The 18,604-nt window shown below is 44.5% G+C and overlaps 1 protein-coding gene across 8 annotated transcripts in view; it reads left to right on the top strand.

Annotated features, from left to right (window-relative positions):
• The window catches only part of MLLT10 (MLLT10 histone lysine methyltransferase DOT1L cofactor), a 307,092-nt gene that overhangs the window by 278,236 nt on the left and 10,252 nt on the right, over positions 1 to 18,604 (top strand). For all 8 annotated transcript variants that reach the window (XM_077490949.1, XM_077490944.1, XM_077490945.1 and 5 more), the window contains 4 exons: positions 8,872 to 9,060; positions 10,098 to 10,183; positions 11,829 to 12,178; positions 13,721 to 13,823. In XM_077490949.1, coding sequence (XP_077347075.1) covers positions 8,872 to 9,060; positions 10,098 to 10,183; positions 11,829 to 12,178; positions 13,721 to 13,823 — 728 coding nt within the window. The remainder of the gene's footprint in view (positions 1 to 8,871; positions 9,061 to 10,097; positions 10,184 to 11,828; positions 12,179 to 13,720; positions 13,824 to 18,604) is intronic.

The following is an 18,604-nucleotide window of genomic DNA, read 5'->3' on the forward strand; positions in this document are numbered from 1 at the left end:
TGAACCAAAAACACACCATTTTGTTTTAAAAAAACAAAACAAACTCTGACCCTTTTCAAAAACGCAGCAGCTGAAAAAAAAGCATAGATGTGAACAAAGGAAAACAGTGTTAAAGCGGAGGTCCACCCTAAAGTGGACCTTCCGCTCATCGGAACCCTCCCCCCCTCCGGTGCCACAATCGGCACCTTTCAGGGGGGAGGGGGGTGCAGTTACCTGGCTAATCCAGGTAACTGCACCCACTTCCGGGACAGCTCTCTGCGGAAAGGGGCGTAACTTACGCCCCTTACCGCAAGTGCCCGCCCCTTACCGCAAGTGCCCGCCCCTTCCCGCAAGTGCCCCGCTGCCTGCTGGGAAACGCACAGCTCCCAGAGGCAGCGGGGAGCGTCCTTATTGCGCAGCGCAATTCGCGCATGCGCAGTAGGGAACCGGGAAATGAAGCCGAAAGGCTCCATTTCCTGATTCCCATACCCAAGATGGCGGCGGCAGGACCCGACAGACGACCTAGCGATCGGCTTCGGGTGCCGACATCGCGGGCGCGCTGGACAGGTAAGTGTCACTATTTTAAAAGTCAGCAGCTGCAGTATTTGTAGCTGCTGGCTTTTTAAAAAAAAAAAAAAACGCGGAGTCCCGGTGGACTCCCGCTTTAAAGCGGGAGTCCGCCGTTTTTTTTTTGTTTTTTTTTAAAGCCAGCAGCTACAAATACTGCAGCTGCTGACTTTTAAAATAATGACACCCGCCCAGCACGCCCGCCATGTCGGCACCCGAAGCCGATCTCTCGGGTGCTGCCGCCACCATCTTGGTTCCCTACTGCGCATGCGCGAGTCGCGCTGCGCAATAAGGATGGTCCCCGCTGTCTCTGGGATCCGTGTGTTTCCCAGCAGACAGCGGGGGACCTTCGGAAAGGGGCGTAGATTCTGCGGAAAGGGGCGTACCTTCTGCAGAATCTACGCCGGAAGTGGGTGCAGATACCTGTACTGTACAGGTACCTGCACCCCCCTCCCCCCTGAAAGGTGCCAATTGTGGCGCCGGAGGGGGGGAGGATTCCAATGAGCGGAAGGTCCACTTTAGGGTGGACCTCCGCTTTAAATGAACTGTACTGCAAAAAGCACTAAAGAAAACACATAGGTGCGAACCTAGCCTAACTGCTGCTTTTGCTGGACAGCTTGGTCTGGTAAAGAAGTAGAAAAATAACAGACTTGCTGGTTGGCTCATCAAATAAAAATAGAGAACAAAGACAAAAAAAAGGAAACAAATGCAGCCACCACACCTAGAATTGTTGAGCTGCTATATAATGTTTTTAGTTTTGAATGTAATGCTGCTTTAATACATCTGTAACAAGAAACAAGTTGAATTACACTGCAAAGACTTATTTTGCTATTTTTTCTTTTTTTTTTTTTTCTGTGGTGTTGGACCTCTGTGCTAGACTTTACTATCCACAGGTTCCTCAGATAACATCTTTTGTCTTTGTAGAATGAGAGGTTTAAAGATCTAAGCTTCTGCTTGTACAACTAATTAAATATTAGACTGCATGCCTTTGCACACCACTGGCTAGATTTAGGTTTTATTAGCTAGTTAGCAGCTGTGAAAGTTCTGAAGAGTCTGAAGTGCCAGGCTTCATATGCCCACTCTCTGCTAGCAACAGAAACGCAGCCGGGTAATGAGGGGGCATAATTGGGAGTGAGTGATGGCAAGTCTGGATCATCCAGGATTCAGTACCTCTTATGCCGCGTACACACGACCGGACTTGTCGACGGACTAGGTCCGACGGTCTTCCGGTGGACTTTCAGCAGAGTTCTGACGGACTTTCTGAACGGACTTGGCCACACACGATAACATCAAAGTACGACAAATTTGAATGTGATGATGTACGACCGGACTAGAATAAGGAAGTTCATAGCCAGTAGCCAATAGCTGCCCTAGCGTCGGTTTTCATTCATCGAACTAGCATACAGACTAACTGATTTTTCGACCGGACTGAGTCCATCAGAAAGATTTGAAACATGTTTTATTTCTAGGTCCATCAGACTTTTGGGGAAAAAAAGTCAGCTGGAGCCCATACACGATCGTAATATCTGGATTCATTCTGTCGGACATAGTCCATCAAAGTCTAGTCATGTGTATGTGGCCTTAGGCTTAATGTACACAGGATGTTTTTACAGCCTCTCCTTTTTACAACACCCCATTCAACCATAACCATTCCTTGTCTCATATACATATTTTCATAAGATGTCTTGGTCACTGGGCTGCATACATCATCTGATTAGCCGTATCCCGACCACATTAGCAAGACCAGCCAGAGAGGCCAGTTTTAGGTTAGCTGAAGATAAAACCATCAGTTGAGAGGGTAGAAAAAGAAAGGGGGGTGGGGGGGGGGAGTAAATATATTTCTAAAGGTGCTATTGACATGACATTTTCACCACATGTTGGTAACAACCCATGCAATCCATACATACAAAGAAACCAAAACAAATGAGTTCAGAAATTAAGTTATGTGTAATAAAATGGAACACAGGGAAAAGGTATTGAACACATGAAGAAAGGGAGGTGAGAAACGGCATGGAAAGCCAAAACACTGCTGAAATCAGGAATTGGAAAGCAATCCTGCCCCTTGGCAGTGAAAATTAATATCAGTCTCAACTGATGGCCTATAAAAAGAGGTCTCATTACCAAGGTGTCACACAAGAAACATGTCCTGATTGGTAAAAGCAAAGAGCTTTCTCAAGACCTTTGCCACATTATTGTTGCAAAACATACTGATGAAGGATTTCCAAATGTCTGAATGTTCCAGTGAGCACTGCAGGGCCATAATACGGAACTGGAAAGAACATCATTTCACCATAAATCAGCCACGACCAGGTGCTCCTCACAAGCATTCTGATAAATCTTTTCACTCCTCTGTCAGAATAGTTGTTTAAGAGGCATGGACCACTTGTGGGGAGCTTCAGAAAGACCTGGCATTAGCAAGTACAATTGTTTCAAAGAAAACAAGAAGTAATGCACTCAACCACCATGGCCTGTATGCATGCTCTTCACGTATGCATGCTCTTCATGCTGAAAAACTTTAAAGCTTGTTTAAAGTTTGCTCCACTACATTTAGACAAGCCTGTGAAATACTGAAATAATATATACAGTGCCTTGAAAAAGTATTCATACCCCTTGAAATTTTCCACATTTGGTCATATAACTAAAAATGTAAATGTATTTTATGTAATAGACCAACACAAAGTGCACATAATTGTGACGTTTTCCATATTTTTTTTACATGTGAAAAGTGAAGCGTGCATTTATATTCAGCCCCCTTTACTCTGATACCCAGGGCTGGACTGGGACAAATATTTGGCCCTGGGCTTCATCATGACCGGCCCACTTTAACTTTAAGTGTCCCCACCAGTTGCCCCCTTCACATCGGAGTCCCCACCAGTTGCCCCCTTCACATCGGAGTCCCCACCAGTTGCCCCCTTCACATCGGAGTCCCCACCAGTTGCCCCCTTCACATCGGAGTCCCCACCAGTTGCCCCCTTCACATCGGAGTCCCCTCCTACATGTACTCAGTTTTGAAGGCAGCTTTTCGTTCCTCTCTCCAGTCATGTGATAAGGGGAGAGAGGAAGGAAAATCTTCCTGCTGTCTATCTCCCCCTGCAGGCTGGAGGGAGCATAACGCTTAATGATCTCTTTAGCAAGTGACGGAGCTGCTGCTCCTGACAGGAGTGAAATCGCGATCACTCACTGTCAGAGAGGAGTGGCTCCAGGACTGCACCTGACCGGCCCACTTAGCCATCGGTCCACCAGGAATCTTCCGGTAGTCCTGATGGCCAGTACATGCCTGCTGATACCCCTAACTAAAATCTAATAGAAGCAATTGCTTTCAGAAGTCACCTAATTAGTAAATAGAGTCCACCTATCTGTAATTTAATCTCAGTATAAATACAGCTGTTCTTTGAAGCCCTCAGAGGTTTGTTGGAGAACCTTGGTGAGCAAACAGCATCATGGAGGCCAATGGACACACTAGACAGGTCAGGGATAAAGTTGTGGAGAAGTTTAAAGCAGCGTTGGGGTATAAAAAAAAAAATCCCAAGCTTTGAACATCTCACGGAGCACTGCTCAATCCATCATCCAAAACTGTCACAACTGCAAACCTACAAAGACATGGCCGTCCACCTAAACAGAGGCTGGGCAAGGAGAGCATTAATCAGAGAAGCAGCCAAGCAGCCCATGGTAACTCTGGAGAAGCTGCAGAGATCCACAGGTCAGGTGGGAGAATCTGTCCACATGACAACTATTAGTCGTGCACTCCACAAATCTGGCCTTTATGGAAGAGTAGCAAGAAGAAAGCCATTGTTGATAGAAAGCCATAAGAAGTCACATTTAGGTTGCAAGAAGCCATGTGAGGGACACTGCAAACATGGAAAAAAGTGCTCTGGTTAGATGAGACCAAAATTTTACTTTTTGGCAGAAAACCAAAATGCTATGTGAAAACTAACACTGCACATCACCCAGAGCACACCATCCCCACCGTGAAACATGGTGGTGGCAACATCATGTTGCGGAGATGCTTTTCTTCAGCAAGGACAGGGAATCTGGTCAGAGTTGATGGAAAGAGGGATGGGAGAAAACCTGTTTGAGTCTGCAAAAGACTTGAGACTGGGGCTCACCTTCCAGCATGGCATTGACCCTAAACATTTTCATTTCTGAACTTACTTGTTTTGGTTTCTTTATATGTATAGGTTGCATGCAGGGTTGTTACCGATGTGTGGTGAAAATTTCATGAAATATACTTGCCTAGAAAAATGGCGATGTGTTCAATACCTATTTTAACCACTGTGTGTATATGTGTGTGTGTGTGTGTGTGTGTGTGTATGCATATATATATATATATAATGTGTGTGTGTGTGTGTGTGTGTGTGTGTGTGTATTATAATTTTTATTTTATTTTTTAAATAAGTGCACCAACAGATATTTATTTTGCATCTTTAACCTACAGTCTTTAAACAAAAAAAATAGTAGCAGCCCTAAGCCTAAGCATCATGTAAGCATAGAAACTCTGCAGACTAGGTTCATAATAGCTCAACCCCAAGGTGATATAGATATTCTAGAAGAAGCAGCTCATTTTAAAAAGTGTGGATCTTCAGATATGAATACCATCCTGGCAGAATTGTAATTGTGAAGAAATTCACGGAGGGATAATCCTTTAAACATAAAAACGACAGGACCATCCTGCATCTCATTTGGTCACTCTGAGAGCCCCTTTGTATGCGAGGGTCAAGCTAAGTCTTTGTGAAATTACCAGATGTGGCCATTCCTGATGGAGGTTCCTCTACCAGAATAGAGGTCACAAAAACAAAGAGAACTTGTATACTGTATGATTTTTCAACAAGCTTGAAGCAGCAGAACGCCTAATACCACAGCATTCCAAATCTTTTGCTTTCCGGGCAGGAAATAAGCATTCAGCAAGAAAGCCTTTTGTTCCCAGGGTCCTGTCAATAATCCCATTTCTGCTGTCAGGAGTGAAGAAATCTCAGGAACTCTGGCATTATGTCTCCCATAGGTGTACAAGAAATTATTGGAAATTCTTCCCTATTAACCAGTTTTGGTTGTTGTAATTGGTCAGCCAGACATATTGGCTGTTTATGTAGTCCTTGGCACACTGAATATCTGGGAAATAAGTGTTTCTCCATTTAGGCAGTAGCAGGGGGAAAACCTCACATGCTATATTTACATTTGGGGTCTATTTTTGCAAGTCAGGCTCTAATAGAATGCATCTTTCCATTTTCCCAGTTTCTGTGAAAACAAACAATAAAGAGCCCTGACTGCACCCTCGAATAATTGAGGTTCAACCTCAAGGCAATTACCGTACTTAGTTCTGTACAGCTTCCTCAGTGGAGATATGTGCCCATCAGAGAAATGCCCTTTTCCTGTCAAATTTATTAAGACCTATTCTGTTAGTGATTGGCCACTCTTAAACTGGAACTGAACTCCAAAAGGTTAGATGGGCCTTAAAAGTACTCCCCAAAAATATTTTTTGTCTGTAATTTCTCCTAAAACATGCTGTAAATGTCTTGGTATTTGAGTGAGTGTCTAGGAACTCCTGAGACTACAGCCCGATAACTGTACAGTGTGAGATCAAAGGCACTGCTGCCTCTGACTGCTAGTCTCATGTTGATTGGTGGAAATTGGTGATGTCACTACTGTCCTGCTCACTGCTTTCCTTGCTGGAGGCTCGGACATGAGGAAAACATAGCCCTGCCAGCAAGTTGACCACCTCCATACAAAGACGCAGTGCAGAACAAGGGATGGTAAGTCAATAATGAAGAAAGGATCAGTTGCAGGAAGACCACAGTCCATACTGCTGTCTAGTTATTTGCCCTCTGCCTGCCCTTTTTCCAGACACAGCTTCACATTTCAGTTCCTCTCTAGGCCAACTACCATCATTTCCTCCTCCAACACCCCCCCCCCCCCCCCCCCCATTTCATTTTTTATTTCACTAGTGACAGTGACGGGATAATTCCTCCCACCCGAAAAAGCGAATGATCCTCTGGGTACACATTGGCTTAGGCAGGCCATAAATTATGCAATTTTCTTTCATTCAACCACGTGTTTCCTGTGTGCTCCCTTCAGGTGATTACCCCATTACCTACTTGCCATCCATCTTCACCCGTCTTCCTTCCAAGTTTGCAGGAGCCGCCAGTCATGGCGCAGGGCTCTGAAGAAATGGCACAGGTGGTCTTTCCTTCAGAGCGCATGTGCCGATGAGGTCATCGGTGACACATACAGTAAATATTTCCTAAACGGTGCAAGTTTAGGAGATATTTACAGTACCTATAGGTAAGCCTATAATAGGCTTACCTATAGGTACAATCAAGGGAAGTTTACTTCCTCTTTAAAGAACTTTAGGAATTACAGCACTTTAAAAAATGTGCTGGCATATAAGAGGTTAAGTCAAATTAAAGCGGGAGTCCACCGGGACTCCGCGTTTATTTTATTTTTTTTAAAGCCAGCAGCTACAAATACTGCAGCTGCTGACTTTTAAAATAGTGACACTTACCTGTCCAGCGCGCCCGCGATGTCGGCACCCGAAGCCGATCTCTAGGTCGTCTGTCGGGTCCTGCCGCCGCCATCTTGGGTATGGGAATCAGGTAATGGAGCCTTTCGGCTTCATTTCCCGGTTCCCTACTGCGCATGCGCGAGCCGCGCAGCGCAATCCAGACGGTCTCCGCTGCCTCTGGGAACTGTGTGTTTCCCAGCAGGCAGCGGGGCACTTGCGCAAAGGGGCGGGCAGTTGCAGAAAGGGGCGTAATCTACTCCCCTTTCCGCAGACAGCTATCCCGGAAGTGGGTGCAGTTACCTGGATTATCCAGGTAACTGTACCCCCCTCCCCCCTAAAAGGTGCCAATTGTGGCGCCGGAGGGGGGGAGGATTCCGATGAGCGGAGGTCCATTTTAGGGTGGACCTCCGCTTTAAGTATGTCCCACCTCGTTTACAATTTACATTTTTACGGAGTGCTCGGAGTATGGTTATTGGTATACTTTCAGTATTCTGACAAATTGCAATAGCTGAATAAGAGAAACCAGACAGAAGCACAGAACCCTGCCCCTACGCCTATTCCCAATAACAAAGAGGGGTGCGGGCCTGTAGTCCTGAGAGCTAAGCACAGTGTAACTGATGATACTTGCCACAAGCAGGCATCACAGAGGTTTATCAGTCTACAAGATTTTTGGCAGTATCAACAGGTATTTTTTGAACTTATGAAAGAGCTATAACAAAACATTTGGTATGGTTAACCAAACAAGGCAAGTGATAACGTTTTTTTTTTTTGTTCTGCTTAAAGCGGAGGTCCACCCTAAAGTGGACCTTCCGCTCATTGGAACCCCCCCCCCCTCCGGCGCCACAATTGGCACCTTTCAGGGGGGAGGGGGGTGCAGGTACCTGTACAGTACAAGTATCTGCACCCACTTCCGGTGTAGATTCTGCAGAAGGTACGCCCCTTTCCGCAGACTCTACGCCCCTTTCCGAAGGTCCCCCGCTGCCTGCTGGGAAACACACGGATCCCAGCGACAGCGGGGACCATCCTTATTGCGCAGCGCGACTCGCGCATGCGCAGTAGGGAAACGGGAAATGAAGCCGAAAGGCTCCACTTCCTGATTCCCATACCCAAGATGGTGGCGGCAGCACCCGAGAGACGATCGAGAGATCGGCTTCGGGTGCCGACATCGCGGGTGCGCTGGACAGGTAAGTGTCATTATTTTAAAAGTCAGCAGCTGCAGTATTTGTAGCTGCTGGCTTTAAAAAAAAAAACAGCGGACTCCCGCTTTAAAAAAAAAAATGTCAGCAGCTAACAAAATCTGTTGTTTTGGAGGGGGCTGGGGACTTCTGGTGGATCACTGTGGTGATCCAACCTGAAGTGGGAGTGGGTACCCACTTGGCAAGCCCCCGAAGAGGAGGGCATAAAACAGAACTTCTTCTTTAGGGTGAAGCTCCACTTTAAGATTTAGATCAGCCTTAACCTTTTCAACACAGAGGAACCCTTTAAATGACTTTTTGGTCTCATCGAACCCCAACTAAAAATTACTATCTCTACAACCCATTAGTGTGATAGTGGGAAGAATGCTCCTTATACCTGTGGTAATTGAAAATAATGTACCTCCTTACAGATAGCTGAAAAGATCAATGGTGTCAGTGGGAACTCCTCTGAGAGGCAGAAATTGCTTATTGCTCAAGGAATCCCTAGCAACCTCAGAAGGAACCCTAGGATCCATGGAACCCTGGTTTAGATACACGTTAAGCCAATTTCAGCTGTGCTTTGATAAAATAATTCTGTAATAATTTTTGCCTTTTTACAGGTTCTCTGGATGACCTGTTTTTTTCTGCTGTCAGTTTTAGGTATGCTGAAATCCCTTCATCAGTTGCAAGTGGAGAACCGGCGACTGGAGGAACAAATAAAAAATCTGAATGCCAAAAAAGAGCGTCTTCAGCTCCTCAATGCCCAGCTGTCTGTTCCCTTCCCCTCCATTACCTCCAACCCCAACTCCTCTCCCCAAGTGCACCCGTACCCATTACAGAACGGTAAGGACAGCTCTGACATGTGTGTTTTCTAACCTTCAGGATCCTATTTGTAGATTTATATTTTGGAATTGTTTGCTGGGATTTCTGCACTGCTCCCTCACCATTGGTCCTTTACATTGTGATGTTTTCTCATTTATATCCAACTCTGGGAATCCTGTGCTTATTCTGAAGAGCCCCATATTATTACAAGCTTTACAAACCACTGGAACATAGTCATTTTGTGACGGGACTTCTTTTGTTAATGGGTCTTTACTAAACATCTGTTTATATTGTTTCTTGTACTTTTTTTGGAATACAATTCCTAATCCTCATTGATATCTTTGGCTGTCACTTCATTGTACAGTAAATGATGTATGTTTAAACTTTCTCTAATATATCTCGGTTTCTACTCCTGGAAAAGGAAAGCCATGTCTGTTTTACATTACCCATATGAACATATTCTGTGTACTACTTCAAGCAATATATTTGGAAATAAATCTCTTCAAAATTGGCCAATCGATTGGACAAAGTAAAAAAAAAACTGTAAATATCTTGGACTTCAGTTGTATGTGTTATGGCTTCACGAGTTAATTGACTTGTCTATAACGTGCAAAAGAAGCACTTGGAGTCTTTGTAACAACATGGAAGCTGAACAGCTAGGAGCGTTTTGTGTAAGGTGAAAGCTGGCGATCCTCGCAGTGTTCACTGGGTACCTTCTGTAGAGTTCTGATGATCTGTTGTGGGCTTAACCACAGTAATAAAATATGTAATGATGAAAGGGGGGGGGGGTCAGATGTTGGATATTGACTAAAGCCTATGTCACTGAACTGCTCATTCTGCCAGCTACTTCATTTTATTTTAAATCCTGTGTCTAGAGTAGTTGCAATAAAGATCTAATTAATCTTCAACCTTTTTGACTTATTCATTGCTAGTAGATAAAATAATGTTTAGTGAAGCTGGGTAATGGCATTCATGGCTTATTATATTGTCATATTGTCTCAGTTAAACAAAAGAAAGACTATACATGATGCTGGATGATATTTTTGACTTTTTTGTAGCATCAAACACAGATTCACTGAGCATCAGTAAAAGTCCGCACCTGGGGCATTTCCAGGCAGAAAATGCCCACCAAACCATACATCAGGTAGGTTGCTAGGAATGAATGTAACTTGTTTTCTTTATAAATCAGGATTAGGCCTAACATACTGGGGATGCTTTACAAGTGCCAGTGGTGGCTGTGCTGTGCCTTGTACAATTTCTTTGCATTTTAACTGCAGTTCCCGGAGAGCATGTTGATTGGGGATTGTTGCAGAGGACAGATCCCTGGAACGTTTTATCCTCTGTGCCACCAACAGTTCTTTAGAGATCAATTGGTGATGTGGTTGACCTTAACCGGTTCCCGACCAGCGCACGACGATGTACGTCGACAGAATGGCACGGGCAGGCATATTGGCGTACAGGTACGTCCAATCTTCAATGCCGCCCTGCCATCGGGAGCGCGCCGCCGGCGGCGCGCTCCCGCGCTGGTCGGGGCCCCCGTGAGTCCAGTCGTGGGACCCGCGGACTCGATCACCACGGGCATACCCGCGATCGTCTCACGGGACGGCTGAATGGAGGAAATGCCGTGTAAACAGAATTTCTCCATTCTGCCTAGCAACTAGTGACGCTGATCTCTGCTCCATGTGATTGGAGCAGAGATCAGTGTTCACTAAATGAAAGCCCAACCCCCCCACAGTTAGTAACACACCCCTAGGAACACTTAACCCCTACACTGCCACCCACTGGTTAACCCCTTCACTGCCAGTGTCATTTACACAGGAATCACTGCATTTATATAGCAGTGATTACTGTATAAATGACAATGGTCCCAAAAATGTGTCAAAAATGTCCGATGGGTCCCCCACAATGTCGCAGTCACAATAAAAATCGCTGATCGCCGCCATTACTAGTAAAAAAAAAAAATTAATAAAAATGCTATAAAACTATCCCTATTTTGTAAACGCTATAACTTTTGCGCAAACCAATCAATAATCGCTTATTGCGATTTTTTTTTTACCAAAAATATGTAGAAGAATATGTATCGGCCTAAACTGAGGGATAAAAATGTTTTTTTATATATTTTTGGGGGATATTTATTATAACAAAAAGTAAAAAATAATGCGTTTCGCAAAAAGTGGTCTGGTCTTTGACCAGCAAAATGGTCCGGTCTGTAAGTGGTTAAAGCAACTCTGACAGTAGAAAAAATAATTTGGTATTCTTTGCTCCATGCAAAAAAAAGACAGTTGCTATTTACCTTTAGCACTGCCATTTGCTGTATTGCAGCGATACCATTGCCTGAAGACTCTTTAGACCCAAACACGTCCAGGATTGTCATATGCTTGATTCACCACTGCGCTCCATCGTTCAATCCGCTGGCCCTTATGTAACTAATGTGTAATTTATTGATGTAGGTATCTGACTGATATAAGCCTTTTGCAAGCCCCCTTACAGCAGATGTTAGACTAGGAGAGGGAGAAGCAGCACAAGGAGTCAGTCAATTGTGCTGCAGCTCTCATGTTGACAGGTGCTGCTCATAGGAGGAGAGAGCAGGATGACAAAGATGTTCATCACCCTGCCGTATCTGCTTTCACTGATTTGCAGGAAGGACAAGACCAGTAAATGATATGGAACTATTATAGCTATAGTGTAGGGTCTGGATAAATAATTTCACCATCACAAAAGCTAATTGAAAGGCTATAGATTTTCATAGTGAAGTGTCCTGACAAACCCCTCTGTCTATTTTCTTCCAGGATCTCACCTCGAGTGGTCACAGCACCAGCAGCTCTTCGTCACTCTCCACTCCTCCCCCTGATGGCCAGAGTCCAGCCCAACAAGTCCAGGGGATCCAAAGAATCAATGGTGTGACTATGGGAACACTAACCGGTGGTATTCAAACAGTCACATCAGCTATTCCTGCAATGCCGGGAGTGGGTGCAATAATTGGAGCATTGCCAGCAAACCAGTTGGCGATTAACGGCATTGTCGGGGCTCTGAATGGAGTGATGCAAACTCCAGCTACACTGCCCCAACCCACTGGCCTTACTCATGGGACAATATTACCTAATGTAACACATCCCATTTCTTCCACACTAACAAATAGGTAAGTGTTTACCCGCATTAGATAAAATGGCTACGAATTGCTTATTCAGTGGATGTTATTGACTAGAGGGAAATTATGGTGTCCTCTAGTAGAAGGGCAGAAATTTAGTCTTCATATCAGTCTTCTGACTTTGCTCCACAATTGATTTTGCTTTCAAGTCTTGATGGGATAAAAAAAAAAAAACTAATAATTACCTTTCCTTTGGCAATGTATCCTGATTGCATAGTAAGGATGGTTGCTAAGACCTCTTTCACACTGAGGTGCTTTGCAAGCGCTATAGCGTTACAAATGGGACCTGCAAAGCGCCCTGAAACAGCGACTCCATTCACTCTAGTGTGAAAGCCCTCAGGCTTTCACACTGGAGTGGTGCGCTGGCAGGATGTCAGAAAAAGTCCTGCCAGCAGCTTCTTTGGAGCGCATTAGGAGAGGTGAACTCGCTGCTCCTAAAGCGGCCCTGCCCATTGAAAGCAACGGGGCAGAGCTTTTATACCGCCGCTTTATCGGCTTTTTTGCAGGCGGATTTAGCCCCTTTACCACTGACGCCGTTTTGATTTACAGTTTTGTGGCTATCACTTATGTTTGATAGGATGGAACAGACATTTTATTAGGACTCTTCAGGAACAGGGTTACCAAGGCTATCCCTTCTTTTTAGAAACCAATGGGGTGGCTTAGACTACTCCCATTTTTTCAGGGCTCTTGCCTGAACCATACTCATCAGATGTGGATCCTGTGCTCTTTGTGACATTTCGGATGCCCTCTATGGTTTGAGCAAGTCTCTTTTGAGTCTAAGACGACTGGGTGCTAGAGCGATCACACTACTAAGATCACACATGATTGCCCATGATTAATGTGTTCACACCAGGGGAGACTTACTAAAACTGGAGCACTCAGAAAATGGTGCAGCTGTGCTTGGTAGCCAATCGGCTTCTATCTTTAGCTTGTTTGATTAAGCTTTGACAATAAAACTTAGAAGCTGATTGGTTTCTATGCAGCGCTGCACCAGATTTTGCACTCTAGTTTTAGTAAATAAACCCCATGAAGTGTAGCTAGACTAAGGCAGGTCATAGATGGTGCAAATTCATGCGATTCCCTCATCAACACAGACCATGCTGACAATTGCTCTCGGCGGGGGAAGCCATCCCCGCCGGGAGAAGATAATTATTGCTAGCAGCTATAGCATTCCGCTAGTGATAATGGCAATTGAATCCAGAAGGCTGATTGTACCCAAGTTGATCAGTTCAACTTGGTACATTCAGCCTGCCCACACAAGTCTATGGGTAGCCTAAGGAAGGTCTTGCTAATGCTTCATTAGTAGGGAGTTCAGTTCCTCCATAGACTTGTCACTGAAACTGCAGAATTGGTTCATTAATTTATAAGATAAAGTACGGAGTTTTCTATGGTGTTGGGTCTACCTCTAAATTGCACTTATGGCTGTCTATAGGCTCGTGGGTGGGTTTGATCCTTACTTCCTCTTCTATCCCATGCAGTTGCAAATCTGATTGATGCAGGATTAATACAAGAATGTATCTTTTCTTGTTCTAGTGCCTCAGGATTAGGACTTCTCTCTGACCAGCAGAGGCAGCTCTTCCTTCACCAGCAACACCAGCAGTTCCAGCAGCTCTTGGGTTCTCATCAGCTCACTCCTGTAAGTTATTTACATGACAGGGCCATGGTTGAGAATGGCAGACATAATCTGAAATATTGTACTAGAACTGAATGCAAATATTGCTAGGATTAAAAATATTTCTGTGATCTTGCACCTAAAATATGTCAAAATACATTAAAGGATATGACAGCTCCCATATATATATCTGTCCAGACATGTTTTTTTATTATTCTGTAGACTGTAGTTTAGCCTCCCACCTACCCCCACTATCTGTCATTTTGGGTAGTGTTAGTAAAGAGTGCAGTCGGAGAACTGTAGCATACTCTAACATTAGCCAGCTGCTGTCAGGCTGCCCAGGTAATCATATTTTCTTTTTTTATATATTTTTTATTAAATACGAACATAGGGATAGATCCCAATATTACAACAGATGTACATGTAATTAAATATTCAGTACAAGGTATTTGACAGCATAAAGCGTGTTGAATCCAAATCCTTCTTAACAGTGTCAAACATGAGTGGATGCTATTGGTATGTGTACCATATACTCAGATATATCAGTTGACATGGAATTTTCAGTAAGGGACAGAATCCCTCCCATATCTTTTTCACTAAAAGTAGATAATTAGTAGATAGCAAGACAAAAAAAAGGAGGGAAAAGGGTAAAAGGTGGTGAGAGAGAGGGGAGAAGAGGAGAGGCAGGGCGAAGGCTGAGTAGGATGTAATCGTTCCGGGGCACAGAGGTACTATGACCCTAGTAGGGTCGTCCCCTCATCAGAGTAAATGAAAATGTTCCATAGACTCCAGGTCTATGTGTATTTCTCTCTATTTTGTTGCATGGTATCAGGTCCTCCATTTTCTTTATACCCTCCACTTTTCTGAGCCAACATCCAGTAGTCGGACACTGCTGTTTCGAATAAAGATGTGTACATGCCTTGGCTGCATTTAATAGATGTCGTATTAGCTTTTTAGCTTTGTGGAGTCTAGTGGGTGTAAAATACCACCTGGAGAATATTTAGAAATTTGTTTCCTGAATTTTAGTGCACAGGGATGATTTGATGTCAAAAGTGATGATGTGTTGTTTTTGAGTCGCTGAGAATTTACAATTAAGGTCCGCTTCCCATCTTTGCAGGCATTGGAGGCGTGGTTGTTTAGGAGGAGCGTTTAGTAGAGTGTACATTTTAGAGTGTGTGTGTGGGATATCAGTCCCCACAGTATTCTTCAGAAGTCGTCGATGATTGGGTAAAAGTGTGTGGGTCAGGAATAGAATGTAGGAAATGGTGCAGTTGAGCTGCCCTCCAAAAAGGGTGGCGATATCTACCAGTCATGTCCGTCAGTTCCGCGAGAGATGGCCAACGACTTGACGTAACAAACACGGAGGCCCGATCACATCCCAGGTCTCAAGTTTGCGTACTCCGCAGAGTGCAGACCAGGTGTAAAATTCGGGTGACCGAGGATACATCGAGTTACCTGTCAGGAGCGTTTGCATGGCTATGTGGATGCTGTGTGTCCCTATCAATGGATGGGACTTCAGCATCGAAGGTACGGAGTTGTAGCACCATAATGCGCTTTTCAGAGGGATGATAGTCTGGGATTGTTCTATTTGCATCCAGAGTTTGTGTGTTGTATTTTGTCTCCAGTCTAATACCCTGCTCAAGTGAAAGGCTTGGTAGTATTGTCGAAAGTCTGGAACCGCAAGACCCCCGTTCTGTTTCGGTAGTGACATTTGAGCTTGGCTTACTCGGGGTTGTTTTTGAGCCCAGGTAAAGCGGGTAAAGATGGCTTGTACCTGTTTAAAGGAGGAGGCAGGAATCTGTATGGGGAGGGCCTGAAATAGGTATAGAAATTTGGGGAGGATGCACATTTTTACGATCTACCAAACCAAGAGTATAGTCCTTTATGCCAATTTTCCAATAGGGAGCGGATCTTGGTTAGCAGGGGTGGAAAGTTTAGGGTGTATGTGCACGTTATGTCAGATGGGATATATGTTCTAGATCAGGGGTGCCCAACCTTTTGAAGAACGAGGGCCACCTAAGCAAATTGGTTACCGGTCACGGGCCACAATGAGTGGAGCGGGTGCATGGCAGTACACTCTACTCTATAGAGCCCACTCTACTTTTTTTTTTTTTTTTTTTTGCGTATCAGATTGGAGGTAGGCGTTTGTAAACGGACACAAGCTCATTTACATCTGCTACTCTTTAGAGGTGAATGGAGGGTCCAACTGGGTCGGACTGACCGCGTGAAAGGGGCCTATGGCTCAGTGCAGGTAACCCTCAGGTGCACTGCCCTGCACCTGCGGATCAGTTTGAAAGCAGCCCAGTAACCACTGCAGAACAGATATGCCCATATATACACTGTAATTTTAGTAATAAACTTACTATTAATAACAGTATTCTATTCTATTCCATCACAGAACAGGAGGTCGTGGGCCACATGTGGCCCCCGGGCCACTGGTTGGGCACCTCTGTTCTAGATATTTGAGAGCGAAGTTCATCCATTTAACCACTTAAGGACCAGGCCTCTTTTTCAGACTTGGTGTTTACATGTTTAAAACAGTTTTTTTTGCTAGAAAATTACTTAGAACCCCCAAACATTTTATATTGTTTTTTTTCTAACACCCTAGAGAATAAAATGGCGGTCATTGAAATACTTTTTTTCACACCGTATTTGCGCAGCGGTCTTACAAGCGCACTTTTTTGGGAAAAAATTCACTTTTTTGAATAAAAAAATAATACAGCAGTAAAATTAGCCCAATTTTTTTTATATTGTGAAAGATAATGGTACGCCGAGTAAATTGATACCCAACATGTCACGCTTCAAAATTGCGCCCGCTCGTGGAATGGCGTCAAACTTTTAGCCTCAAAAATCTCCATAAGCAACATTTAAAAAATTCTACAGGTTGCATTTGTTGCGTTACAGAGGAGGTCTAGGGCTAGAATTATTGCTCTCGCTCTACCGATCACGGCGATACCTCACATGTGTGGTTTGGCCACCGTTTTCATATGCGGGCGCTACTCATGTATGCACTCGCTTCTGTGCGCAAGCTCGTCGTGACGGGGTTTTTAAATTTTTTTTATTTTATAAATTTGATTTTATTTATTTTTACACTGTTTTAAAAAAAAAAAAAATGGATCACTTTTATTCCTATTACAAGGAATGTAAACATCCCTTGTAATAGAAAAAAGCATGACAGGTCCTCTTAAATATGAGATCTGGGGTCAAAAAGTCCTCAGATCTCATATTTGGGCAAAAATGCAAAAAAAAAAAAAAAAAAAGAAAAGAAAATCTGACATTTAAAAAAAATATACCTTTAAGAGGTATGGGCGGAAGTGACGTTTTGACGTCGCTTCCGCCCTCCTATGGTATAGAGACGAGTGGGGGCCATCTTAGCCTCACTTGTCTCTATGCCCAGCAGATGAAAGGACCCGATCGCCTCCGCCGCTACCGACGGCGGCGGAAGGTGCGGGAGGGGGGGTGGCACCTCTCCCGCCGCCGATAGCGGTGATCTCACGGCGAATCCGCCGCGGAGTCCACCGTTATTGTACAGCCGACCGCCGCCTGAAGAGATGGATATCTCGGTTGTGGCAGCAGCTGCTGCCGTTACCGAGATATCCCTCTTCAAAAATAGGACGTACATCGTCGTGCAGCGGTCAGCAAGTGGTTAAAATGAAAGTTTAATTGCATGCTTAGTAAGGAGTGGGGGGATTGCAACGCCCATCGCCTCCGACTTGGAGACATTTTTTTTTAAGTTTGCGATGGAACCATGTGTGTCAAATTCTTTCAGAAGGTTAGGTAAAGAGATTGTGGGATTGGTCAGGGAAAAGAGTAAATAATCAGTGTATGCAGATATGTTACACTGAGATTCACCAACTGTAAGCCCGTGTATGTTTGGGTTCAGTCTTACTTTGCACAAGAACGGTTCCAGGGAAAGGGCAAAAAAGGAGTGGCGACCATGGGCACCCCCAGGGAAAGGGCAAAAAAGGAGTGGCGACCATGGGCACCCCGCCGCGTGCCGTTTCGAATGGGGAAAGGTTCTGCTAGCAGGCCATTCACTTTCACCTGTGCAGTTGGGCTCGCACAAATCCTGCTTATCCAGCCAAGCATCTTTTTACCCATCCCAATATGACGGAGAACTGAGAACATAAAGTTCTAGTTCACCCGGTCAAAAGTTTTTTTGGCATCTGTACTTACAAATACAGTAGGGGTCTTTTTTGTGTTTGTCATGTGAATGAGATTTAGCACCTTAATGGTGTTGTCTCTTGCCTCTCTAGTGGGAATAAAACCCACCTGGTGTAGATGTATAAAGAACTGGACGTGTGCTAAACAGGTGGCAATAATTTTTGTGGACAGCTTCAGGTCAGTATTTAATAGGGATATAGGCCTGCAGCTCCCACATGAACCTGGGTCTTTCCGCGCACGGTGTTTGATAAGTATCCCTCTGAGGACTGTCTTGTGGGCCTCCCATAGGGAGCAGGGGGGGGGGTGGTCACAGTCTTGGTTGTCGTTTTGTTGTAAGTATAGGGTTAGGGGTTTCGTTACCTCCGTTAGAACCTCTGGGATCTGTAGGAGACTCATTTTGTCGCCAGAATTTGGGCCTAACTGAGTTTCCTCTATTAAGCGTATATGTAATGGAAATGGGGGCATGATCTGACCAGGTGATGTGGCCAATCGTAGTGACTGCTACAGCGTGTAATTGGCTATGGGGAATCAGAAAAAAATCTATCCTGGAGTATATTTTATGTGATGGGGAGTAGAATGTGTAATCTCGCTCTCCCCGAGTGTTGCAAATGCCAAATATCAATCAATTGGGCCTTGTGGAG

Source organism: Lithobates pipiens, unplaced genomic scaffold (genome assembly GCF_037356315.1).
Source record: "Lithobates pipiens isolate NorthernLeopardFrog02 unplaced genomic scaffold, aLitPip1_a1.2 Scaffold_19, whole genome shotgun sequence".
Classification (NCBI taxonomy): domain Eukaryota; kingdom Metazoa; phylum Chordata; class Amphibia; order Anura; family Ranidae; genus Lithobates; species Lithobates pipiens.